This window comes from Balaenoptera physalus, assembly GCF_965194825.1.
Source record: "Balaenoptera physalus genome assembly, chromosome: 1".
NCBI classification, from domain to species: domain Eukaryota; kingdom Metazoa; phylum Chordata; class Mammalia; order Artiodactyla; family Balaenopteridae; genus Balaenoptera; species Balaenoptera physalus.
This window is the reverse complement of record NC_138882.1, coordinates 174,544,301-174,571,992: the sequence shown is the minus strand read 5'-3', so window position 1 is coordinate 174,571,992 and position 27,692 is coordinate 174,544,301. Positions and strand designations below refer to the sequence as shown.

The window sequence follows — 27,692 nt, the reverse complement described above, 5'->3', positions numbered from 1 at the left end:
CCATTTTCCTCAAACAACTACCGGCCAACGAAAGCCCTGACCTCTGCAGAAAGCGAACTCTCAAGCACTGAAAAAGACCTCAAAACACAATCCCAGTTTCCACCGCTACTAGAAGCGCCCTATGCGTCTGCGCGTCCATGCGTGCGTGGGTGGGCGCGCGCGCGCGCGCGCGCATACGCACAGGCTGCTGGGAAGCCGCCTCTCTCCGCTGGGTCTTCCAGTTTCCCGGCGTGCTTCAGGCCCGCCAAATGGGAGGGGGAGAAGCAAGATGGCGGCAGCCGCGAACTCCGGCTCTAGCCTCCCGCTGTTTGACTGCCCGACCTGGTGAGTGGCGGGGCGACCAGCGCTGGAGTGGCCTGGCCTACGCTGGCCAGGGCTGGCCGGGCGGCTCATTTCTCGCAGCGAGCCGAGCGGCCTAAAGACCCTGGGACTGACTGAGGGAGAGCTGTCTGTCGGGCCGGGCGGCGTGTGGAGGAACCGGGAACCCGGAGCCCGGGCCCAGGAACTGAGAAAACCCAGAGTTGGGGGCTCTGAGGCGCTCGCTTAGGCAGCCCCTCGGGCAATCAGCTGGTTGCCGGGGCGCTTCGGGGCCTTGACCCCGAACTTACCCCAACTCCTGACTGTCTGGTGCTCTTGTGGAGCATCGTATCTGCCCCCCTGCTCTCTGTCCCGAGCGCGCACGAGCTAGCTTCCCGGCCCCGGCGCCCCCCTCAGAGCCCCGCATCCCGCGGTTGTTGCTGCAGCCTGGGTGCGGCACTTGCCTGTCCCTGGCGGACTGGGAGCTCCCTGAGGGCAGGAACGGCTCTGACCTACCCCCGCGCTTGCCTCAGCGACCAGCGCGAAGCCGGGCACCAGAGGGCATCCTTGCTTGTTAGGATGAAGCCCTTTCCTCCTTTAGCAAGTTCTTGGGAAAAATGGAATAATTTTAGTCTTTGAGTAGAGTACACGATGAATACATATGAATTGCCTTGCAAGGAGACCCATCCGAGTTGGGGCTATTTCTGCTCATCACAGCGTATTGTTTGTGTTACTCTCTGGCCCCCGTTATATAGAGATCCTCAAGGGCAAGGGCTGCCTAACGCATCTTTATATTCCCAGTTCCTAGAGTTCCTAGGCCTGAGCCTGGCACATAGTAGGAGTTCAGAAAGCATGTTTTGGACGTAACTTGGCTTTCCCTGTTTTCCAGACAAAATGGGCTTTTGTCCAGTGCACTTATCTTACTAGCAACCTCCATAGAGGAGTTGGGTCAGGATTGTGAGATGACTGTGTTGCATCTTAAGTTAGATGTAAACAGATGCATTTTTGTGTGTGCACATGTAGGGACTCTGGCAAGATTGTTCATCCTTCAAACTTCAAAGGAGCAAACACAGGAAGCAAGTGAATGTGTGGCTATTTTCTGGGTCCCTCTGTACTTTTGTAACACCCAGTTGCTTCAGTCTAGAAATTCTGTGTCCATTTTGGTTCCTTGCTGCATTGATTTCAGAAGTTGGGCCAGGACAGTAAACTTATAATTAGAAGAGACTGTATAAGATCACCTGCCATTTCCTCAGCGTCTGTTAGGCACCAGGCACTGTGTTAGGTGCTTTGACATATATGTATCTCCCTTGGATGGTGTGGTTACAGGAGTGTAGAGAAAAGTTCCCTTAACCATGCCATTGTAGAATGACCTGTTCAAGGTTAACAAATACGTCTTGTATTCATTGGTACCTGGTTTCATGGGCATAGTTTTGGATTGACCTAGCTCCCTAATTACACTTCTCTGATTTGGACTCAGAGCTCAGGACAGTACCCTCTGCTTATTCTGTGATAAGTCTAGTCTTGATCAGCCCCAGACACCAACTGATTTATTCTGCCTTTATATGGTATTAATGGTAGTGGCAAATCTTAGATTCAGACTCCAAGTGACCAGACAACCCCAGCTATACTACTTGCACTCTTTGTGCGCTTTTTCTCCAAGGTGGATAATCCAGTGTTAAAATATGGGTTTCTTTGGTGCTGCTCTAAATACAGATCCACTAAAATATGTTTCAGAGCAATTGAATCACTGGGGAAGTAAGTGTCAAATGTAGAAAGGAGCTATAATAACAGTGAAGTAGATGGCATTTCTGCTTAAACGTGAACTAATTATAGGCTAGTAAGAGAGCTACAGTGTTGAATGGGATAATGATTGTAAATGGCATTTACAAACTCATCCTGAAAATGTTTTTTCACACGTATTTTTCAGGGCAGGTAAACCCCCTCCTGGTTTACATCTGGATGTAGTCAAAGGAGACAAGCTAATTGAGGTATGGAAATACATGTCTTCCCTTTTTTTCCCACCACACTAAAGATTTTTGCCAGTGACTCACTTTCCCACCTCCTCTCCTGTGCTTTGTTTTCCAGAAATGCTACTTTCGTTCATCCTGATTTTTTTTTTCTATTAAAAGCACATGGTGATATAACACATTAAAACCATGTATCTCCACAGACACTCAGTTTTTTGTGACTCCTCTCACCTTCCAAATGAAGGGTTTTAATAGATCATGGGCTTGTAGGCCTCAATCAAACTGGATGCCCTATAACTTGGTGAATTCCTTCTCTCTGAGTATGTGGAGTTGTATGGAAGGTGCAAGATCTGTAGTAATTGAAGAAGAAAGTGAATGATGTAGATTGAATTTAACTTTTAAGTTGCTTTTATGAGATTCAAGCCAAAACTCTTCAAAGAAGATAGTAAACTAAGATACTTGCTCAAAAAAGAGAATGGAAATGGTGACAAAATTCATTCATTCATTCAAAACATTTACTGAGTACTTATTATGTGCCAGTCATTGTGCTCGGCATAGGACTATAGCAGTGAACAAAACAAACATGGTTCCTGTCCTCAAAGAAATCATCTGATGGGAACAACAGAATCACACAAAAATTTGCATGATTATAATTGAAATAAGTACTATAAAGGACAAGTTGAGCAGAATTCCAGCTTTTCTACAAGTCTCTAAAATGAAAACCACATAGAACTTCAAGAGAACATGAATTTTGATTAGCTGTTAGGTTGTGTACTTTTTTTTAATCCTTATGTTACCATTTATTTACCAAGAGACGGAGATTAAGCCCACTCTGACTGTGGAGTTGTGAGTCTCTGTGTCTTCAACCAATTTTATGTTTGCTTGCTCAGATAGAATTTTAGTTCAAGGCCCTATTATTGAGTGCAGTTATTTTTCTTTGTTATATATAGTAAAAACATTGCACTCCATAATGAAAAGCTATCTTTGAGGTCTCCTGCAGGATGTTCTATAAATACACTCTTTTCACTTTCAGGATGTTGTAGAGATACCTACGTATTTTGCAAAGTATTAAGGCATGAGTTGTGATGAATTCTCTTATTAATTCATCAAGCCCTGAGCCAGTCACTTAGAGCCCCTTTGTCATGTGTTCTTCTATCTTAAAGGTTACAGAGTACCAAGGTTATTCAAGGGAATAAGTTAGCTAAAATGTTTTTTGTTTTGTTTTGTTACACTGTAGACTGTTCCACACATATAAAATATTATTGCTAAATAGACATATAGGAGTCTTTTTTTTTTAAAACCAGAATTTAGTAAATCTTTAGTTTACTACAGGAAGAAACAGACAAGGAGGGCTAGCTTTAATGATAATGTCATATTCCTCTGCAAAATAATTTATATTTTCAAAGCACTCTGACTTGTCAAACATCCTTCTAATTACTGGTTTCCATTAAGTGATAATGTTCTCTTTCAGTGCTCTTAGGTGTGCTGAGTTGCCACAAAACTGTCATGTTACAATCCTTAGACATCACTGTATTGTTTCTGAGAGGAATAGACCCGAGATGTGCTTATTTTTTAAGGACTTAGGCAGCACTTGATACTAACCGAGCTATCTGTGTCCTAGCCTTGTGTCAGAGGCTTGTGATGTGTTGTGATAGCTGGGTTTAAGAAGTGCAATATTAAAACAAAAGCCATGAGTCTTTTAAGCCCAGTGTGTAAAGATACACTCTGAGTTATAACTCAGAGGCACAACTGGATAATGGTACTAGCCATAGCTAGTTAAGAAATTGTGGCTTAGTGGCTATTGAAAGACCAATGCATTATTTCATTCACTTGGACAGAAGAAGCATATTGTCCAAGAATTCACACATTTTCTTGCTTCTGAGGCATACTATTTTTTTCCCTACATTTTCACATTTCTATAATCGAGATGCCTTTAATAGTGAATGTATATATTTAATTTGGAGGCCCTTTCTTTTTTTTCCCCTCTAAACACCTAAATCGCTGGTACTGGCAGCTTAGAATCATAGAAATGTGGTCAATTTTATATTAGAACCCAAGTGCTGGTGATCTTCTGTACTGTTTCTTTAAGTCTAGCCTGTGAACACTGTGGTTAGCAAATTTAACCTTATGAGGACATAATCTATGTGCATATAAATATGAATGAGAAATGCAGTGAGATTCAACCTGCATAGATATTACCTAGAGAGAATAAGATGCTGAAATTTCAGGGTTCTCTCAATTCTGAAGCAATGTCTTATTTTTAACCCAAGTCTTAATACTTGGGTCTGAGCAGACATGGGGATACTTGTGTGACTGAGCTGTCAGACTGTTGTTGAATCTTGGTGCTCCCTAGCACTAGGGGCCTGGGACAAGCTCTGCCAGCAGCAGGTGGGCACTGCTGGACAGGGTTTCCCAGAGGTGACCCCCATACCTATTTTGAGCCTTAAAGGCTAAGCTGGAAAGGAACTGGGTAAGTGATTGTTTAAAAAACAATTAAGAGTGTGACCCATAGTACTTGTTCACTCCTTAAAATGTTTTTTGCCATATGGTGGCTTTTTTGATGCAGGAAGAGTGAAGAAAATATATAATGTAGGGGTTTAAAAAGCTTAGACTCTGAAGTCAGACAAACCTGAATTTCTAATCCAGTTTATAAATATCTAGCTGTGTGAACTTGCATATATTAATTAATTTCTTTGTGCCTCAACTTTTCCTATCTATAAAAATAGGAATAATAGTGCCTGCCTACTTCACAGAGTGGTTGTGAGGATGAAATGACATAGCATAAAACTCATAGCATAAAACTCATAGTGCATAGGCACATAAGTACTCAGCAGTTGTTAACTGTTATCAGTACGTGAGGTGTATTTCTGGTTTTGTAAGAACACTGAAGCATAGGGGAGAATTGTAGCCCACTGTGGATTCAATGACATAGCCAGGAATGAAATATAAGCCTCTTGATTCCTAGCCTGGTACATCCTAATTTGACTATAATTCCCTACTCAACTTTGTGCTGTCTTCTCTCAGGGATTTTAGAAGGAGCATAGTGTGAAATGTGAACTAGAGCTTAGTGAGACCTTGTGTTTAAAGGAAGAACAGGGAATTCCCTGGCGGTCCAGTGGTTAGGACTCGGCACTTTCACTGCCGAGGGCACTGGTTCAGTCCTTGGTGGGGGAACTAAAATCCCCGCGAGCCGCGTGGCACGGCCAAAAAAAGCCCCCAAAACTTAAAGGAACAGCATAATGTATATGAATGAGGGTTATTCTTCAAAGTACTCATATTGTAGACTTTAAGAACTGAAAGCAGTGTTAGCGAAAATTTATCTAGAGTCCTTCATCTATGATGGCCCAGTCTACAACCAGTCTGTGGCAAAGGCTTTACTGATCTAGGATTAAAAGAAAAATAAAAACAGTGTAGTGAGTTTTTCAGCTCAAAGAGTGGTCCTTTATCCTTCTTCTTACTTATTTGTTAAAATGACCTATCTTTCATAAAATGATTATAATATTGATTGGTGACAATTAAAAAAATAGTTCTCATATGGCAAAAGAAAAGTTAACAATACTATGTCAGCCCCTACAATTTTTAAAATAATAGATTGCTGGTCTGCGAAATCCTCTTTTCTGCTATTATATTGGGACCTTATACAGTTTTGTTTTTTCCAGTACCACAGCAGTGGCTAGAAACATTTTGGAGCTCTTCTCAGAATTGTTTCAGACCCATGGCACTGTTGTTTAGAATGTTAGCATTGCAGGTCATTTCACATCTGAGTTTAAACCCCAGATCTGCTACTTAACCAGCTGGACTGCCTTGGATGCGTGGCTTCATCTCTCTGAATCTATTTTCTTATGTTTAACAATAAAGGTGATACTTGGTTCACAGAGTTGTTTTGAGGATTAGATGACATAATACTTAAAAATGCCTGGCAATAATAGTCCTTCAGTAAATGTTTAATCGCTACATCCCCTTCCCCCAAACCTGGAAAATCTTTGCCCTGTGAGGTTGTTCCATATTTGGACACAGCAAATACTCATTTAGAGTTAACTTTGAGTAATGCTTTTTTGTGGCCAAAATGAAATGGGACAATAAAGTTAGATTTAGAGGCTCATACAATGATGTCTAATGTAATTCTAGTTTCTCAAGAGGGTTCCAGAAATACTTTGGGTCTCTGGCAGCATGATTAGAATATAGATAGGTGTCTATATCCCCTTCCTTTGTGAACCAATTGATAATCTTCATTTGAATATATATTTTTCTGAAAAGCGGTCTTATTACTTTATAGGCATGCTTTGTGCTTCCTGCTTGACCTAAAATTAAGATTCAGTGAAATCTTAAATTTCCAAAGGACAGAAGACAACCACTCTTGCATGCCATTTACATCTAATAGGATTAGGAAAGTTCTTTTCATATCAACACTAAACATTTGACCACTACATTTGGGGAGATTAATTGCCATCCATCCCCCAATGTTAGTAAATTATTCTGAGCTCTTTATCTTGAAAATAATAGTAAATATAAATGTATATATTTCCTTTGACAAGGAATTTTATCTTAAGATGCTCTACTTAGTTTATTGGAAGAATTTTTGCTAAACCCTGTTGAAACAAGCTTTAAGTAATATTTAATTTAATTTATTTAGAAACTGATTATTGATGAGAAGAAGTATTACTTATTTGGGAGAAACCCTGATTTGTGTGACTTTACCATTGACCACCAGTCTTGCTCTCGGGTCCACGCTGCCTTGGTCTACCACAAGCATCTGAAGAGAGTTTTCCTAATAGATCTCAACAGTAGTAAGTAACTCATATCCCATCCTATTTCACACATTGTCTTTTGGGCAGTGTGAAAATGCTCTTTGGGTTCTTCAGTTTTGAAATCGTGTTTTGTTGCTCATCAAGGAAGTTTATGTTTGGTTTTTAAATTAGTCGTTCTCCATTCCTGTGATATTTCCTATTTTACTGAAATAATTGATGACTGGAGAGAGAAGAGGGTTTTGGGGAGCACTTTCCTGGAGAGAGCAATAGGTATATACAGAGAACAAAAAAAAGCACCCAGGAACTAGGGAATGTGTTTATAGGCCCATGATAGATTGTGGTCCAATTTAAGCAGAAGCTGTGATTAGCTCCATTAATGTAGTAGAGTTGTAGTACAGTAGGACATTAAAAAGAAAACAAAAACTTGTTTTGACCAAAAGTTAATTTTTTATAATGGGCTCTTTATCCCAGCTACATTTTGCTGTGACTATTAATAATATCAATTTTAATTCTGTGAGCACACTCCAACTAATAAGATTTTCAAGTTTGTCAAAGATAATCCCAGAAATGCAGTTGAGAATTGGCTGCATGGGGCCTTGAAATTTGTTCATTTTTGCCTATGTATAATTACAGCTTGAAATGTAAAGGATCTGCTTCCTGGGTTGATCGTGTTTTACTCCTTGCCCCGCTCCCCATACACACGCACACATCACCCCAGTATGCTTATATAATGGTTTTGGAGAGCCTTGTCTCATAAGTACTTACTTGCAAATTTATCTCATCTTTTCTCTCCATTTCATAATATACAGAATGCAGACATGGGAAAATATCCAGACTCTCCAGTAGGATTTTGGCTTGCCTTGCCATTGATATTGCACCTGTTTCAGCCAACCTCATTTCTTATCCTGGGGAAACCCCAAGCATAACTGCCACCAGTCCAGCAATTTCTATGTTCCTTAGACTTGGGGCTGGAGAGGTCAGACCATAGCAATTCCTGTCTTCTACCTTAGGGGGCATGCCTATTGCTGGGTTGGAGCCATTCCTGCTGGACCCAGAATGGAGCCAAGCCTGTCTGGCAGCAGAGAGCAAGCAGTGGTATTTGTTATGTGGGGTAACAGCAGGTGTGAAGATGTGTAAGAAATCCACTGAAGAGATTCAAGATTCAGTGAAGGAGTTTCCTTTTCATTGTGACCCATGACAAGGGATGCAAAGTGGACCCAGTGCCATTTCCATTTTAAAAAGCAAAACTGGGCTTCCCTGGTGGCGCAGTGGTTGAGGGTCTGCCTGCCAATGCAGGGAACACGGGTTCGGGCCCTGGTCTGGGAGGATCCCACATGCCGCGGAGCGACTGGGCCTGTGGGCCACAATTGCTGAGCCTGCGCATCTGGAGCCTGTGCTCCGCAGCGGGAGAGGCCGCGATAGTGAGAGGCCCGCGCACCGCGATGAAGAGTGGCCCCCGCTTGCCGCAACTGGGGAGGGCCCTCGCACAGAAACGAGGACCCAACGCAGCCATGGATAAATAAATAAATAAATAAAATTTAAAAAACAAAACTGATGTGCTGGCAGGAGCTACTCTTCCTTCTACAACTCAGGTTTGTTTGTTTGTTTGTTTTCCTCTCTTACATTTCTGATTTGGTTATTCCCAGCACACGGCACTTTCTTGGGTCACATTCGGTTGGAGCCTCACAAGCCTCAGCAAATTCCCATCGATTCCACGGTCTCATTTGGTGCATCCACAAGGGCATACACTCTGCGTGAGAAGCCTCAGACATTGCCATCGGCTGTGAAAGGAGATGAGAAGATGGGTGGAGAGGATGATGAACTCAAGGGCTTACTGGGGCTTCCAGAGGAGGAAACAGAGCTTGATGTAATTCCATTGTCTATGTCATTGTTATGTCTTTTGGGACTCTGGCTTTTGCAGTATGTAGCTGTTCTGTGTAGTTTGAAATGCCAGTGACTTAGCAACTGGAGGTTTTCTTGAGCCCAGTGATAAGCCTTTGCCACTTTGGCAGTGTGGTGTGGCCCTTGGAGAGCTGCATTGTGTGGGTTTGGTTATGTATAACCAGGGCTAACTAGGAGACTGGATCTCCTGCCAGTAGACCCTTATGGTTGTCTTGTGCACCTTCAGTGGATGTTAGAAGCCAAGGCTGGGAGTTACGTTTCTCTAGAGCTGCGCTGTCCAGTGCAGTAGCCACTAACCACATTCCAAGTACTCAGTAATCACATGTGGCTAGTGACTAACCATATTGAATAGCACTGATAGAAAACATTTCTATCATCCAGAAAGTTTGTTTGAACAACACTAGCTTACAGAGATTGAAGCTTTCATTCATTTATGTAGCTCTTTTGATATTGTCCAGTCAGCCCAAGAATCTTCTGAGTAGAACTTGATTACTTTTGCTCTGGGCCTGGCTGCCCTGAAGGCCATGAATTTTACAAGATTTAATTTTAATGTGCTAAGGTTTTCTTTTCTAGAGCTGACCCCAGTAGTTTGCGATGTAGCTTTTGTCTTCACATGTCTATCACTGCATTGGTGTGACTGGTCTATCCAGGTAGATCAAACGCCAGCCTGTCCTTAACCACCCACATGCATTTACTATTCTTGTATACCGAGACAGTTTCCCAGCCCTTAGGAAGAAAAGCACAGTAGTAGTCTTACAACTTAGAAGTTATTTTGTTCTAAAGAAGTAGCCTCATAGCCAGGGACCTGGTTGGCAGTCACTCTTGCCCATTCTCTTCCAGGCTGCTTCCATGCCTTCCTGTCTTTTAGTTCAGTATGTTATGTCATCTCTGGGTCCTTGTTCTCAAGACATTTGGGATGTCTCAAACTGCAGTACAGATTGGAATAAGTCCAGGTGATTGGGAAGAGGCAGGCAGCAGTGATGAGGCCAAGTTAATCACTGAGATGGATAGATAGTTATGAGTAGAAATGGGGCCAGATGAAGGGATGGGGAGTGACAAAATATTAATGCCAGATATTCAGTGCACTGGTAACGTCCTTAACAAGTTTTAAAGGAGAGAGCTACTGGGAAAGAAGCTGTCAATTGTCCTTTCTCGTTTCTGTTACTTAAAAACAATTCTTGGATATCTTCCCAGTTGTATTCCTTTAATTCTCAGCATGAAGACATGATAAACTTTCTTCAAAAAAACCCAAAACCTCAACTCAAGGGTTTTTGCGCAGATGACCTGTCTTCAGCTCAAGGTCCTTCACTCCCTTTTGAATATCACTGCCCCACTAGTCAATGAAGATGTTCCACATTCTGTCAAATTGAGGCTTGCTGGTATTAGCTGTCTAGGGATGGTAATGAATATTTTCTGAATGCAGAAAAGAATCTCCTCTGTGTGGAGAGGTCAAGGTTAGCTCCTAATACCTTCCTGCCCTTTATTTGGTAATATTCTCCTTCAAATTCCTTGTGTACTTATTCCTGTCTTTCCTGTGTGAACCCTGTCCCAGAACCTGACGGAGTTCAACACTGCCCACAACAAGCGGATTTCCACTCTCACCATTGAGGAGGGGAATCTGGACATTCAGAGACCAAAGAGGAAGAGGAAGAACTCACGGGTGACCTTTAGTGAGGATGATGAGATCATCAACCCAGGTGAGGTATCTTCCTGGTTTTTTCTGATGAAAAAGCTGTGATGTCAGAGAGTAGTGTACACAACCTGTAGGTCAGTTGTAATGTTTCTCTACAAGGTTTAGGATAACAGGTGCTATGTTGAGGGGAGATATTTTTGTACAGAACAGGCATACCTTGGAGATATTGTGGGTTCAGTTCAGGCATTGCAATAAAGCAAGTCACACGAATTTTTTAGTTTCCCAGTACATGTAAAAGTTACGTTTACACTACTTCAATCTGTTAAGTGTGCAATAGCATATGTTTAAAAAAGACAATGTACGTACCTTAATTAAAAAATACTTTATTGCTAAAAGATGCTAGCCATGCTAGTCTGAGCCTTCAGTGAGTTGTAATCTTTTTGCAATAGTAACAACAAAGATTGCTGATCACAGAGCACTATTACAACTATAATAATAATGGAAAAGTTTTAAATATTGTGAGAATTACCGAAATGTAACACAGAGACACGAAGTGAGTGAATGCTGTTGGGAAAATGGCACTGATAGACCTGCTTGATGCAGGGTTTCCACAAACCTTCAATTTATAAAAAACTCAGTATCTGTGAAGTGCAGTAAAACAAGATATGCCTGTACATTGATGGAGTGCCCTGAAACTCAAGCATTATCCAGTTGCAATGTGAAAGAAGTAGATGGAGGAAGGCTGTAATTCTCCTTTGCTGATCCAGGTATAGTGGAGTTTAAGTATAGGTCAGAGCAGACACTATTGTCATGGGGTTCCATGTATGATTGGTAACTCTAAGATTGGAGAACTTTCTGCCACTATTAATCGCATTGAAGACTTGCCTCTGTAAGGTCGTAATTTATAGATAGTTTGTATGGAAACGTCAGCAAGATGAGAGCATCAGTTTCTGGGAAGGCCATTGAGTTTACCCATTTGTTCCATCATTCAACATTCATTTATTGGGCTCATGTTATATCTCAAGTACCCTGGGAGGTGGATGGCATGGAGCTGGGAGGTGCAGTTTATACAGTGAAGATGGAATTGGGATTCCAAAAATCTTGTTTGAAAATAAACCTTCATGGATGGAAACAAGGATCCCAGACTAACAAGTTGCTTTTATATCCCAAATTGAAATACAGTGAGAATAACTTTCAAGTCCTGCATTTAGTTTCAGAATGTCAATTATTTAAATGGAGAAAATCTGCTCCAGTGACAGCTCATGGAAAAAAAAAAAAGGTATAAGGATTTTAGTTAGTTAAAAATGCAGTCTGAGTCATCAGGGGGATGTGGAAACTAATCAAGTACAGTTTAAGATTGCATTAATAGAATAATGGGGGACAGTAACCCGGTGGCCTGTGTTCTGAGCAGAACTCACCCAAATGTGTTACTAAATGCAAGCATGGCCTTAAGTACTAAATGTGTTATGTAGTCTTGAGGGGAGGAGGAGACTCCCAGCTATGGAAAGTGGTCCCTAAATGCTGGGAACCGTGCATGAGGGAGAGTAGATTGGAGGGCGGCACCCTGAGGTGGATGTTTGCAGGGCTGACCTTCGGGAGGAAGGAGTAGGCGAAACCAGAGCCTGTGAGTAGCAAGTATTTGGCTCAGCATAAAAAGCAACAACAAATCCTTCTTATATTTAGAAGAAGAATTAAAAGAATTCCTGTGAAAGAGATTGGGGCATTCATTCTAGTGACTTTTGTTCACTTTCTGATGATGTGTGAAGTGGAATGAATTACTTCTCAAAGTAGTGAATGCCCAGGGGAAATGTTTGGGCAGGAGCTGGATGACTAACCTGGGAAGTTTATTTCTGAGTGCCAGATAAGAGTTTCTAGGGGTTGGACCTAGACATTTGTAGTTTTAATAAGCTCCTGTTTGTACTGATGAACAGCCAACAGTTTGGGAATCACTGAACTAGATAATTTGTTAAGTCTCTTTCAGGACTCGGGGTCTGATATGTTCTGTTTTTCTCCTTGAAAATTATTGTGGGACTTCCTGGCAATTCAGTGGTTAAAACTCCACACTCCCTGGCTGGGGAACGAAGATCCCACATGCCGTTCGGCATGCCCAAAAAAGAGAAAAAGGGAAAAAAAGAAAATTATTGTCCTGCAGCTTTATTAAGGCAGTACATTCAGGCAGAGTATGGCATAGTGTTTAAGAGCGTGGGCTCTGATCAGAGGGCCTAGGTATGAAATCCACCTCTCTGCTTAGTAGCTCTGTGACCCTGGCCAGTGACATGACTACTGGCCTCAGGATTGGTGGGGAGATTAAATGATTAATATATGTGAAAATACCTCATATCTGTGCTTGGCACTCAGTAGCCCTTGATAAATGTTAGCCATTGTCCTCATCATCATCTGCCACCCCTTTTGCCTTTACCTATGCAGACTTTGCTATACTAGAAGTAGACTTAGCAAGAAACTTCTCGGTAGATCTTCCAGGAGCAGAGATTTCCTGCAATGGGCAGACCCCCTCTCTAGGAGTCGAATGGCTAGAGAATGAGGAGAGGGTGAGAGGCCTGAGCACCATTCAGCCAGCACAGGACAGGGTCCCCCAGATGGCTTAGCCCCTACTTCCGCAGGCCTCTTGTGTCTGTGGGCCACATACCCCGTTAGCCACGCCTCTTGGGCTCCAGTTGCTCTAGCACTTGATTTAGCTTTCCTGAAGGGATGATTGGAGCAGGGCTGTTATGGTAATGAGAGAGAAAATAAGGGTGCCTTTTTTAGAGACCTTCTCTCCTTCCTGATGAACCTGGATATCTTTTCCTCTTTCTTCTTCCATATAGAAGCTATTCATTCATTGAACATCGATTGTTTGTGAAAATAATTCCAGGGTATATTCCTTAGAGGCATCCTAATATGTGAAAAGCCAGACTTAAAACAAATAAACCGGGGACTACTTATTCAAATTAAATAAGGAATCTTTGTATTCCAGAGGGACTCACAGGAGTGTTTCTTTAAATAGCAAGTGCCCTCAACGCATTAAAATAAGGTGTACAACATCTATTAGGGAAACAACTCCTTTCCTACCACTATATTAAGATAAAAGGGCCCTGGAGTAATTTTCTCTAGCAATGATAATAAGTCTATGCTTGCCTGTTTCCCCACACTCAGTCTTCAGTGAGAAAACTGTTCATTCTAGGTGATCCAGCCCAATTCTCCCCTCTGTGCGCCAAGAAAACTATTTTTGCACCACTCTTCAAGCACCTCCATTGTATTCTAGCCTATCTGGCTTTACAACTGTGAACTCCTTACAGGCAGGACAGTGTCTTGCTCTTTATTTCCAAGCCTGATGTCCAGTAAATGAGAGACTGACTGACTTAAGCATGTCCCTTACTTGGTCTTAGTGCATTCTTCCGGCACAGTGAATGAATGAAGCTAGAAGCTTCGTAGGGTACAATAGTGTGTGTATAAGCTGTGAAAAGGGAGCCGCTCTCCCACCCTGCCTGGACAGGGGCTTCAGATCCTTTAGTGAGTCTTAATTGTACAGGCGTAACTTGGTGGAATTGTGGGTTTGGTTCCAGATCACTTCAGTAAAGTGAATATCAAAGCTAGTCACACATATTTGTTTGGTTTGCCAGTGCATATAAAAGTTACATTTACGTTATATTGTAAACTGTTAAGTGTGCAGTAGCATTATGTCTACAAAAGCAATGTACTTGTTTCTTTACAATGCCTTAATTACAAAATACTTTATTGCTAAAAAATGCTAACCATCATCTGACAATGCGCGGTTGCCACCAACCTTCAATTTGTTGTTGTTTTTATTTTAAAAAACAACATCTGCAAAGCACAGTAAAGTGAAACTCAATAAAACAAGGTATGCCTATATACAGTTGTTCAGGTTGAAAGGCGAAGTTAAGCTAGAAGCCTTGGGTCTGAATCCTAATTCTGTTATTTGCTAATGAGCGGGTGTTAGCAAGGTATGTGGTGTGTGACCTCTTTTTATCACTAACATGAGATTATTGATGTCTTCCCTCAAAAGAGGGAGGTATGTGGAATGGGAAAGAACCTGGGGAAGCCAGCGTAGCACATGGTCCAGAGCACAGGCCTGTTTCTGGCTGCTTAGATTTATATCCTGGCTCCTCTCCAGCAAGGTGACTGGGCCGGTCACTTTCCTCCTCCAAGCCTGAGTTTGTTTTCTCATCTATTAAATGTTTATTGTAGTGGTACTTACCTCATAAGGTTGTTGTGAGGATTTAACACAGTACCCAGTAAACACTTGAAGTGTTAGCTGTATTTTACTGTTGTAATATGAATTATTGTGATTGCTTTGTTCGCATTGAGCCCTGTAACCTTAATCCTCCCAGTTGATTACTGAACTAACCCTGCCCTCGTGTCTTTTTGCAGAGGATGTGGATCCCTCAGTTGGTCGCTTCCGGAACATGGTGCAGACTGCAGTGGTCCCAGTCAAGGTAGGAAGCATGTTGTGACAGTATTTGAAATGTCATATAGTCTGGTTTAGAAGCCCACTCTTTTATATGTAGGTAAGTGTTAAGTGTGTGCTTAATTTTAAAACATTCTTTGCTCCCTTCCCATTTTTCATACTGTGGAAATCCATTTACCCCATCTGTGTGTAGGGATCCTGGAGTGCCATAGAGAGGCTGCAGGTGACCAACTAGCTTGATCCTGCATGTAAATTATGGTGTGATGTGGGTCTGTAAATTTACCTCCCAGCAGGGTGCAGAGAGACCCACCTTTCTTTAACCTTCCCTTCTTGACTCAAAGTAAGCTATTAGGCAAAGAAGAGACATTGTTGCATTTCTGCATGGCACCTCTGGCCTTTACCACATCTTTATTTTGTGAATGGGGATGGCACAGATAGGAAAGCCAGCCCACAGTGGATTAGGTTTAAAGAGCAGCTCTGTTGAAGAACCAAGAGGTGGAAGTTACAGAGATGTTCTGATTGCTCAACATGTGGAGAACCACCTGCCAGCTAGGGCGCCAAAAGGGAACAAATGGCCCCTGGAAGTAGATCCCTATTAGTAGAGGTATTCAAAATGTGATTGGAAGATGCTGGTCAGAGATGCTATAGGGAGTTCTATTTTTAAAAAAATCTTTAGAATATATTAGAATAGATTGATAAAATGTGTCAAGTTCATGCAAAAGGAGTAGAGGGGTGAGGGAGGATCTTTCATTGAACTTTAGTCCAGTGTGAAAAAGTATAAGATGGAATTTTTCCATACAGCTCCATAGTATTTGTGTCACATTTCCCCTTGGGCACTTTTCTCTTTTTTCTTCATCCTTTGGAATTTTCTGTTGTCTTTAAAGTATAATTTGAATTTTGACAGATATATACACCTGGGTAACCACCACCATAATCAAAATACAGATTTCCATCACCCCAGAAAGTTCCCCTGTGTCCCTTTGCTGTCAGTTTCCTCCCACTCCCAGGCAACCAGTAAGCTGCTTTCAGTCACTACAGATTTGTTCTGCTCTCAGATTAATGTTTAAAAATTAGGTGTACAACAGGAAGATACTAACTTTTTATTTTCCCCCCCAAAAAGAAAAATTGAAATACTTACTACCATCTATTATCACCTCTGATTCCTGAAAGGGCATTTTAACATTAAAAAAAAGAGGGAGGAGTATGACCTTAGGGTAAAGAATGGTCACTTAAACTGGATGAGTCTTACTTTATGAAAGTTCACACACTAGCCTCATTTTTCTCAGTTTGACGTAGGATGGTGACCACTTTATGTGGGGCAGTGTTTGAGAGCCATGATGTTAGATGACCACTGTAAGGTCTCTCCAGACCCTGAGATTTCAGGACAGTGAGATGGGTTGTTTAGGAAACAAAACAAGTTAGAGGTTTAGGGGCCTTCCCCAGTTTTTTGAGGACTGCAATAGAACAGGCTAACAGCACTCTTGTGTCTCACTTCTTGTCTTCTCTATAAACCACAGAAGAAGCGGGTGGAGGGCCCTGGCTCCCTGGGCCTGGAGGAATCAGGGAACAGGCGCATGCAGAACTTTGCTTTCAGTGGAGGACTCTATGGGGGCCTGCCCCCCACGCACAGTGAAGCCGGCTCCCAGCCGCATGGCATCCACGGGACAGCACTCATCGGTGGCTTGCCCATGCCATACCCGAACCTCGCTCCTGACGTGGACTTGACTCCCGTCGTGCCGTCAGCAGTGACCATGAACCCTGCACCAAACCCTGCCGTCTATAACCCTGAAGCTGTCAACGAACCCAAGAAGAAAAAATACGCAAAAGAGGCTTGGCCGGGCAAGAAGCCCACACCTTCCTTACTGATTTGATATTTTTGGTAATGGAGGAGGGTGGGATTGGGTGGGAACGGGGTGGAAGGGTGATGGGGGAGCTAATGAACTAGGGAGAAAAACTTTCCATGTGTGCAGTATCGTCTTTCAGAATGTCTCCTGGGGTCCTAACCATGTAATATTAAAACTGGGGGTGGGGTTGAAGTATCCCAGAAAGACCTGTCTTCAGAACACTTTCATTGCAGAGAAATGTTTCATACATCCTTTTAAATAGACTGCCCTGGCTCATTTCCACGCTTTCCATTATTTCCTTTTTTCTTTTCTCCCTCTTTCTAGGATCATTTTTTAAAAAATCATTTACCCCAGGGAGAGACTCCAGGCCTTCAGGTTGAATGTAGAGCTGTGGAGGTGACAGTAGCGTTGCCAGCCTTGTGGGTTCAACAGCCTGATTTATATTTACTATCCTGCAAGTCCCAGGTAGCAGAAGGGTTGCCACGGATTCCAGGTTAACAAGAGGGTTTAGAATGCTTCGGTTAAGCTAAGGTTTAAAACAACTCAGAAGTTTTCCTGGGTCAGTGGTTTTGAGGTCCAGTAGTTAGGCTTTTCTCTTTTGTCCTTTCTGTTAGAATGAGAACATTTTGATTTTTCTTCATCTGTGACCAGTGCCATAGACACAGGTTGATAGTTTTAAACTTACAGTATTGTTTGAACTTTACCTGTTTTTCTTGTCAAACCTGAGTACTCTACTTGCTGAGGTTTCTCATTTGATTCCAGAGTACTGTCCTCTACTCTCTAAGGCATTACTTTCCTTTTCAAGTGTGTTATGAAGGCAATAAAAAGGATATGACCAGTTAGAGCAATTTCAATTAAAAAGGAAAAGATTTTACTTTGAAGTAACGGATATCTCGAAGAGGACATTTTCAGATGTTGATTTGGAGGCTCTTTCCCCCCTCGACTGAGAGCTCTCGTTGTCCAGAGCTCCAAGACTAGACCTGGCTAACAAACATAGGAGACGAAGGTAGGACACATTGATGTGAGCTTTGTACAGAGATTTGTACATTTGTGTAATAGGCCTTTTCACGCTTTATGTGTAGCTTTTTACCTGTAACCTTTATTACATTGTAAATTAAATGTAACTTTTGTCATTCGGGTGCAGTCTGTGATTCAGTCGCTATCACCTATTTCTACTGCCATTAGGGAATATTTTTCAAAGGTACAGCTGTCAGGCTTGGGAGGTGATGCTGTGTCCCCATTTTATTACTACAAATAAAGATGCCCCCTGATGAACGTGGAAATTCTAATTAGAGATTCCAGTCCCCAGACTGAAGCCTCAGCGAGCAAAGTGGGTTAAGAAGTGCTTGCTGCCCTTCATCAGGAGGCGGGGCTGCAGGTCTGACGAGGGAGACTGGGCTTTGGGGCCCTCGTCCTGGGTGTAACCATTGCCCTCTGGTTACAGCTGCATGCATTTGCGCTATAGCTCAGGAGGCACAGGAGTGAAAGGAAGCTAAAGATGAGTACGTTTAGAAGGGATTTCAGCCCGAGTTTGGATTGGATAGGTGTGTCTTGCATACTAGAACCTCGTGTGCAGGAAGTGCATTTGTGTGTGGTGAGACTTACATATGTGGCTTTGTGGTGAAAATGCCAACTAGGTTCCAAATCCCTTAGATTGAGAGTGTGGACTCACGGCAGGAGCAGCCTGTTAAAGAACAGAGATCTGTAAAATCACAGACAAGTTAACTTCTCCACTGGCTTCCATAACAGTGAGTGTCCTCGTCTTTATGAGGGTACCTTCCTCCCATCACAGCGAAGGTTACTGTTAGTGCTGGTTAACTGTCACTCGTTGAGCACCTGCCTACTGTGCCAGCCATCTACAAGCATGTCATTTAATTTTCATAGCCCTAAGAGGAATACTGTTTTTATCCCCATTTTACAGATGAGAAAACAGGCTCAGAGCTAAAGTAAACTTACTTATGATTTCATGTAGTAAAGTCAGGATTGAAACTGTAGCCTGAATCCAGAGCCTGAGCACAGGTTTACACGACCTCTGGGATGAGTTAAGGGGAAGGATGTGCCGGTCTTAGGTGGCTCGTCATTGTGCTCCGTAGACTGGAGCTAGGTGTTTGTTCTGAAGTTTAAAAAAAGTATTTTTGGGACTTCCCTGCTGGCACAGTGGTTAAGAATCTGCCTGCCAATGCAGGGAACATGGGTTCGAGCCCTGGTCCGGGAAGATCCCACATGCCGCAGAGCAATTAAGCCCGTGCGCCACAACTACTGAGCCTGCGTGTCAGAACTAGTGAAGCCCGTGCGCCTAGAGCCTGTGCTCCTCAACAAGAGAAGCCACCACAGTGAGAAGCCCACGCACCACAACTAGAGAAAGCCCGCACAAAGCAACGAAGACCCAACGCAGCCAAAGATCAATAAATAAATAAATAAATAATTGTTTTTTAAAAGGGAAAAAAAAGTTTCTTTTCCAAACTGGACAACTTACTAGAAGGTATAATAAGGGATTTAGGTCTAGTTTAGATAATAAAATAAATCCTTCCTGGTGAGAGATAATGTCATGCATTATTCGGTTTCAGAATTTGAGTTGCAGAGTAAAACGAATTGGTGTCTCAAAGAAGGCTCAACAGAGAATATCCAAGCCTACAAAGCTCTGTCTTTCTCTTCAAAGGTCCATTTGCCTTTAGTGGAAGCAGGACTGGCTGAATTTGGTGGTTACACAGCATACGGAGGCATGTGTGTATGGAAACCTGGCTTCCCTGGCACCAGATTTCTGATTTATTCGAATCATGTTTTAGTGCCCCTCAAAGATGAACACTGCAGGAAGGGGCTCAGCTGCCTCTCGCCCCTAATGCAGCTCAAGACGATGACCGTGGGCAGGTAAGCCCCTCCTGTTCACCACCAGGATCAGCAAATGGTCTCTTTCGCTCAGGTGAGCACAGTGCTGCTGAGGGATGCAGGGATGAGAAGCAGCTGTTGGTTTCCCCAGAGTCCTATGCCCCTAATAGGCCACCTGCTAAGGAGGGAGGGGATGACTTCCCCTCCCCAGGGTGGGAGAGGGTGATGAACCCCATGGAGAAGGACCTATTGACAGAAAGCAATAGGTGATCACAGCTCAAGATCAGCTGTTTGGTGACTGCTTGCCTAAAATATGCTCATCATTATCAACACAGAATTTTAGAGTCCAGAAGGGTTTGTAAGATCCTGCCTGGATCCCTCATTTTGCTTGCAAGCAAACCATGGCAGCGGGGACTGACTTCTTTCAACTAACATGGATTGAACATGTGTGAGTAGAGATGAGTGAAACCCGGGGTGTCAGGGAGGCTTCTAGGGAGATGATGTTTGAGCTGAGCATTGAAGATCAAGGAGGGATTTGCTGCGTGAAGGAGTGTGGGCCACGGTTCTCCAGGCAGAAGAACCAGTGCAAGAGAGGCATGGAAGGAGGACGAGGGGATGGCTGGGGGGTGGCAGGAGGGAGGAATCAGAAAGGCAGAGTCCAGGTCCCACATGGTGAGCTCTGCTGGGGAATTTGAAGCTACCAGGGAGCCAATGAAGGATTTGTTTTCTTTACTTAAAAAAATATATATATATAAAGACATTCTTATACAGAAATATTGGAAAATCCAGAGACACATACCTCACACAGACACGCACCCTCCTCACCCAGAGTGGGGAGACATCCTCGGGGAGATTTCAGGCAGGGCAGTGACTGATGGGATTCAGATGTTAGAAAGTCCCTCTGGCAGCAGATGAATGAGGCAGTCCCTGACCTCAGGTGAGTCTCGAACAGGGGAGACAGGTGTTCTAGTGTACTCTCTCACACAGTTTAGCAAACCTAGAGGTAAGTCCAGATGTTGAGAGAATACGGAAAAGAAAGTTCCTTAGTAGTTATATCTGTGAGAGGGAGGGGCGTTAAGAGGAGAGGGTCATGGAAAGCTTCAGACCTTTGATGTTTCCAAATGGCGGATGTGGGGGCGCTCCAAGCAGGGGCAGCTGCAGGAGTAAAGGGGGTTAGGGTGGATTAAAGGCCCTGGCGATGATGTTGGGGGTGGTAAGAAGGCTGGAGTGCTCACCTACCGAATTTGGGTAGTATCTGTAGCCATGGAATGAAATTGCTGGAGGAATTGTATGTGGAGGCTTCTACCTCTGAACTGGGGTAGAGGTGCAGTTCCAGAGTCAGCCAGCAGGCGGGGCCCTGCTCCCATCCTTGCAGCTGCCGTAGGAGCCAGTGTGAAGACCCAGGGTTGTGGGTGGCAGATGATAGGAGGAAGGGAAAGCATCTGGCTCCTTGTCAGGTACCCTGATGACACTTTACGTGTTTTACCTCCCTAAATTCTCCCAACAGCCCCGAGAGGAGGTTGGTTGAGTCCCACTTTGTATCTGGAGAACTTGAGGCTCACAGAGTGCGCAGCGGGCAAGTGATAAACCAGCAGTTTGAACCTGGACCTGCTGTTTAGGACGACGAAAAACACAGGGGAGCTCCTGACTCAGGTTGCTGCCCCTGCCTGTGGCTGAGGCCTGTGAGAGACTCTGGATTTTGGTCCCTTTCTGATTTTTTTCTTTCTCAGTTTCCTATCCCTTCTGTCTCCATCTCTGGTCCCTTTTGGGGTCTGTGGAGCTCCAAGTGCTGTCTCCATACCTGGGCCAGGCTGGGTGACTGAAGCCGCCTCCAGACACTGTTGCACTCATGGCCTGGGGACAAGGTTACTGACAGGAAGTGCAGGTGAGATGTGGAGAGAGTCTCTCAGGAGAGAACCTCTGATGACCAAGTCCCCCAGCCTGCCTGCCTCAGCCTCGCCTCCATCCCCGCCATTACCACCACATTACCAGGTCTTCCTCCACAGCCAGGCTGCCACTTGGGCCTGGAGCCTGTTTTTCTGCGGTTATGCCCTCTCCAACTGACACCATCAAGACAGTCTCTCCTCCAGACCTTCCTCAGCAGTGTTCTATTCATTGTCACTGCTCTCAAAGGGAAACAAACCCAAAACCTCTTTATTCCACTTTCTCACCAGGTACCACAGCTTCCTCCTGTTTCTCTGTTCCACGTTGCACTACAACTTCCGGAAAGAATTGTCTCATCTGTGTCTTCGCTCTCCTCCACTCGCTTGTGAATCGACTTCAGTCAGGTTTTTGTCCTAACACTCCATCAAAACTGTGCCTGCTGATGACTCCAGTCAGTCGTGTTCACTGCTCTGCTCAGAATGCTCCAGAGGCCCCTCATTTCCTCCGGCCTGAGAGCCAGTCTTTTCACTGCTCTGCACCCCCTCCCATTGCCTCTCTGTCCTCCTACTTCTCTCCCCCTTGCTCATTCTGCTGCAGCCACCACGGGGTCTGGCTGGCCCTTCAGCCCTCAAGGCACACTCCCACCCTGCCCCTGTGGCTGGAACTCTTCTCCCAGATGGCTGCCTCCCTCACTGCCTTCAAGTTGAACAAGAGGAAGGCAGGCCCTGACCTCCAGAGGCTGGCCTGGCTCACACAGCTGGGCCTTGGTGCTCTCCTGCTGAACATATACAGTTTCACAGAACATCAGTGTCAGACAAGGCCACTCTGTGACCACGATGGGTCAAGACAAACAGGACCACTCTGTAATGATGTCTGAACACAGACAAAAACGTGAACATTGTCCAAACCACAGAAAGGAATAATTACCTTAAATGTCAATGGACTGAATGCTCCAATCAAAAGACGTAGAGTGGCAGACGGGATGAAAAAACAAGAGCCTATGATATGCTTCCTACAAGAAACCCACCTTAGGGCAAAGGACACACATAGATTGAAAGTGAGGCAATGGAAAAAGATATTTCATGCAAATGGAAATGAAAAGAAATCAGGAGTTGCAATACTCATATCAGACAAAATAGACTTTAAAGCAAAGTCTATAAGGAAGGACACTATATAATGATAAAAGGATCAATACAAGAAGAGGATTGTATACTCGTCAACATATATGAAGTAATTTAGAAGCACCCAAGTGCATAAAACAAATACTAACAGACATAAAGGTAGAAATTGATGGGAATTCAATAATAGTAGGAGACTTTAACACCCCACTTACATCAATGAACAGATCTTCTAGACAGAAAATCAACAAGGCAACAGCGATCCTAAATGATACAATAGAACAGTTAGACTTAATTGATATTTTCAGGACATTACATCCAAACCACAAAAAGGACCAGCCATCCCTGTACTGGGTTGACTTGTGGCCCCAAAAGATACGTCCACCCGGAACCTCAGAATGTGACCTTATTTGGAATAAGAGTCTTTGCAGGTGTATTTAAGGTAAGCATCTTGAGATGCGATCATCCTAGATAAGAGTGGGCCCTAGATCCAATGATGAATGTCCTTGTAAGAGACAGAAAAGGGGAAGACACAGAGACACAGAGGGGAAGCTTGTGAAGAAGGTGGCAGAGACTGGAATAACATGTCTATAAGCTCAGGAATGCCAAGGGCTGCCAGCAGCCACCAGAAGCCAGGAGAGAGGCATGGAACAGATGCTCCCTCAGAGCCTCCAAAAGGAACCAACCCTGCCAACACCTTGATATCCAACTTCCAGCCTCCAGAATTGTGAGAGAATAAATTTCTGTTGTTATAAGCCACCAAGTTTGTAGTAATTTGTTATGGCAATCCCCCTAAGCCAGCTAATATGGAAGACTTGCTTTTTGCTAATAACAGTGGTAGCCTTGGTCTGGTCTTCCCTCCTTCTAGCTAAAGTTCATTAAGATCCCCAGTCACGAAAGTAAGGGGATGGAAAAAATATTCCATGCAAATGGAAATCAAAAGAAAGCTGGAGGGACTTCCCTGGTGGCACAGTGGTTAAGAATCCGCCTGCCAATGCAGGGGACATGGGTTCGAGCCCTGGTCCGGGAAGATCCCACATGCCGCCAAGCAACTAAGCCTGTGCACCACAACTACTGAGCCTGCGCTCTAGAGCCCGTGAGCCACAACTACTGAGCCTGCGTGCTGAAACTACTGGAGCCTGTGCTCCACAACAAGAGGAGCCACCACAATGAGAATCCCACACACCACAACGAAGAGTAGCCCCCCTCTCACCGCACCTTGAGGAAGCCCACATGCAGCAATGAAGACCCAACACAGCCAAAAATTAAATAAATAAATAAATTTATAAAAAAAAGAAAGCTGGAGTAGCAATTCTCATATCAGACAAAATAGACTTTAAAATAAAGACTATTACAAGAGACGAAGAAGGACACTACATAATGATCAAAAGATCAATCCAAGAAGAAGATATAACAATTGTAAATATTTATGCACCCAATATAGGAGCACCTCAATACATAAGGCAAATGCTAACAGCCATAAAAGGGGAAATCGACAGTAACACAATCATAGTAGGGGACTTTAACACCCCACTTTCACCAATGGACAGATCATCCAAAATGAAAATAAATAAGGAAACACAAGCTTTAAATGACACATTAAACAAGATGGACTTAATTGATATTTATAGGGCATTCCATCCAAAAACAACAGAATACACTTTCTTCTCAAGTGCTCATGGAACATTCTCCAGGATAGATCATACCTTGGGTCACAAATCAAGCCTTGGTAAATTTAAGAAAATTGAAATCGTACCAAGTATCTTTTCTGACCACAAAGCGATGAGATTAGATATCAATTACAGGAAAAAAACAGTAAAAAATACAAACACATGGAGGCTAAACAATATGCTACTAAATAACCAAGAGATCACTGAAGAATTCAAAGAGGAAATCAAAAAATACCTAGAAACAAATGACAATGAAAACACGAAGACCCAAAACCTATGGGATGCAGCAAAAGCAGTTCTAAGAGGGAAGTTTATAGCAATACAATCCTACCTCAAGAACCTGCTGTATAAAAAAATAAATAAAATTTAAAAAGAAAGAAAAGAATAAGGATCACTTCTCTTTCTTCTTGAAGAAACACCTTACCTCCAGAAGCCATGGTTTTAGTTTTCTATCCACAAAAAAAAAAGAAACAAGAAAAATATCAAACAACCTAACCTTACACCTAAAGCAATGAGAGAAAGAAGAAGAACAACAAAAAAAGTTAGCAGAATGAAAGAAATCATAAAGATTAGATCAGAAATAAATGAAAAATAAATGAAGAAGCAACAGCCAGCTCTACCCACCACCAGTCCCTGCCATCAGGAAACTTGCACAAGCTTCTTAAATAGCCTCACCCACCAGAGGGCAGACAGCAGAAGCAGGAAGAACTACAATCCTGCAGCCTGTGAAAGAAAAACCACATTCACAGAAAGATAGACAAGATGAAAAGGCAGAGGGCTATGTACCAGATGAAGGAGCAAGATAAAGCCCCAGAAAAACAACTAAATGAAGTGGAGATAGGCAACATTCCAGAAAAAGAATTCAAAATAATGATAGTGAAGGTGATCCAGGACCTCGGAAAAAGAATGGAGGCAAAGATCGAGAAGATGCAAGAAATGTTTAACAAAGACCTAGAAGAATTAAAGAACAAACAGAGATGAACAATACAATAACTGAAATGAAAACTACACTAGAAGGAATCAATAGCAGAATAACTGAAGCAGAAGAACGGATAAGTGACCTGGAAGAGAGAATGGTGGAATTCACCGCTGCAGAACAGAATAAAGAAAAAAGAATGAAAAGAAATGAAAACAGTCTAAGAGACCTCTGGCACAACATTAAACGCAACAACATTCACATTATAGGGGTCTCAGAAGGAGAAGAGAGAGAGAAAGGACCTGAGAAAATATTTGAAGAGATTATAGTCGAAAACTTCCCTAACATGGGAATGGAAATAGCCACCCAAGTCTAGGAAGCGCATAGGGTCCCATACAGGATAAACCCAAGGAGAAACATGCCGAGACACATAGTAATCAAATTGGCAAAAATTAAACACAAAGAAAAATTATTGAAAGCAGCAAGGGAAAAATGACAAATAACATACAAAGGAACTCCCATAAGGTTAACAGTTGATTTCTCAGCAGAAACTCTACAAATCAGAAGGGAGTGGCATGATATATTTAAAGTGATGCAAGGGAAGAACTTACAACCAAGATTACTCTACCCAGCAAGGATCTCATTCAGATTTGATGGAGAAATCAAAAGCTTTACAGACAAGCAAAAGCTAAGAGAATGCAGCACCACCAAACCAGCTCTACAACAAATGCTAAAGGAACTTCTCTAAGTGGGAAACACAAGAGAAGAAAAGGACCTACAAAAACAAACCCAAAACAATTAAGAAAATGGTCATAGGAGCATACATATCGATAATTACCTTAAATGTGAATGGATTAAATGCTCCAACCAAAAGACACAGGCTTGCTGAATGGATACAAAAACAAGACCCATATATATGCTGTCTACAAGAGACCCACTTCAGACCTAGGGACACATCCAGACTGAAAGTGAGGGGATGGAAAAAGATATTCCATGCAAATGGAAATCAAAAGAAAGCTGGAGTAGCAATACTCAAATCACATAAAATAGACTTTAAAATAAAGAATGTTACAAGAGACAAGGAAGGACACTACATAATGATCAAGGGATCAATCCAAGAAGAAGATATAACAATTATAAATATATATGCACCCAACATAGGAGCACCTCAATACATAAGGCAACTGCTAACAGCTATAAAAGAGGAAATCAACAGTAACACAATAATAGTGGGGGACGTTAACACCTCACTTACACCAATGGACAGATCATCCAAAATGAAAATAAATAAGGAAACAGAAGCTTTAAATGACACAATAGACCAGATAGATTTAATTGTTATTTATAGGACATTCCATCCAAAAACAGCAGATTACACTTTCTTCTCAAGTGTGCACGGAACATTCTCCAGGAGAGATCACATCTTGGGTCACAAATCAAGCCTCAGTAAATTTAGGAAAATTGAAATCATATCAAACATGTTTTCTGACCACAACGCTATGAGATTAGAAATGAATTACAGGGGAAAAAAAGTAAAAAACACAAACACATGGAGGCTAAACAATACGTTACTAAATAACCAGAGATAACTGAAGAAATCAAAGAGGAAATCAAAAAATACCTGGAGACAAATGACAATGAAAACACGATGATCCAAAACCTATGGGATGCAGCAAAAGCAGTTCTAAGAGGGAAGTTTATAGCTATACAAGCCTACCTCAAGAAACAAGAAAAGTCTCAAGTAGACAATCTAACCTTACACCTAAAGGAACTAGAGAAAGAAAAACAAACAAAACCCAAAGTTAGCAGAAGGAAAGAAATCATAAAGATCAGAGCAGAAATAAATGAAATAGAAACAAAGAAAGCAATAGCAAAGATCAATAAAACTAAAAGCTGGTTCTTTGAGAAGATACACAAAATTGATAAACCATTAGCCAGACTCATCAAGAAAAAGAGGGAGAGGACTCAAATCAATAAAATTAGAAATGAAAAAGGAGAAGTTACAACACACTGCAGAAATACAAAGCATCCTAAGAGACTACTACAAGCAACTCTATGCCAATAAAATGGACAGCCTGGAAGAAATGGACAAATTCTTAGAAAGGTATAACCTTCCAAGACTGAACCAGGAAGAAACAGAAAATATGAACAGACCAATCACAAGTAATGAAATTGAAACTGTGATTAAAAATCTTCCAACAGCGGCTTCCCTGGTGGCGCAGTGGTTGAGAGTCTGCCTGCCAATGCAGGGGACACGGGTTCGAGCCCTGGTCTGGGAAGATCCCACATGCCGCGGAGCGGCTGGGCCCGTGAGCCACAATTACTGAGCCTGCGCGTCTGGAGCCTGTGCTCCGCAACAAGAGAGGCCGCGACAGTGAGAGGCCCGCGCACCGCGATGAAGAGTGGACCCCGCTTGCCGCAACTAGAGAAAGCCCTCACACAGAAATGAAGACCCAACACA

The 27,692-nt window shown here is 42.8% G+C and overlaps 1 protein-coding gene and 1 pseudogene across 2 annotated transcripts in view; one reads left to right on the top strand and one right to left on the bottom strand.

Annotated features, from left to right (window-relative positions):
- Nucleotides 1–27,692, bottom strand: part of LOC309650224 (glycine cleavage system H protein, mitochondrial pseudogene) — a 126,151-nt pseudogene that overhangs the window by 44,185 nt on the left and 54,274 nt on the right. The gene's annotated exons all lie outside the window — the stretch shown is intronic.
- PPP1R8 (protein phosphatase 1 regulatory subunit 8) lies at nt 176–17,950 on the top strand. The gene is made up of 7 exons (XM_082440856.1): nt 176–324; nt 2,225–2,285; nt 6,898–7,051; nt 8,659–8,879; nt 10,467–10,611; nt 14,937–15,001; nt 16,491–17,950. The coding sequence occupies exons 1-7, from the start codon at nt 269–271 to the stop codon at nt 16,842–16,844; spliced, it is 1,056 nt and encodes a 351-aa protein (XP_082296982.1). The 5' UTR covers nt 176–268; the 3' UTR covers nt 16,845–17,950.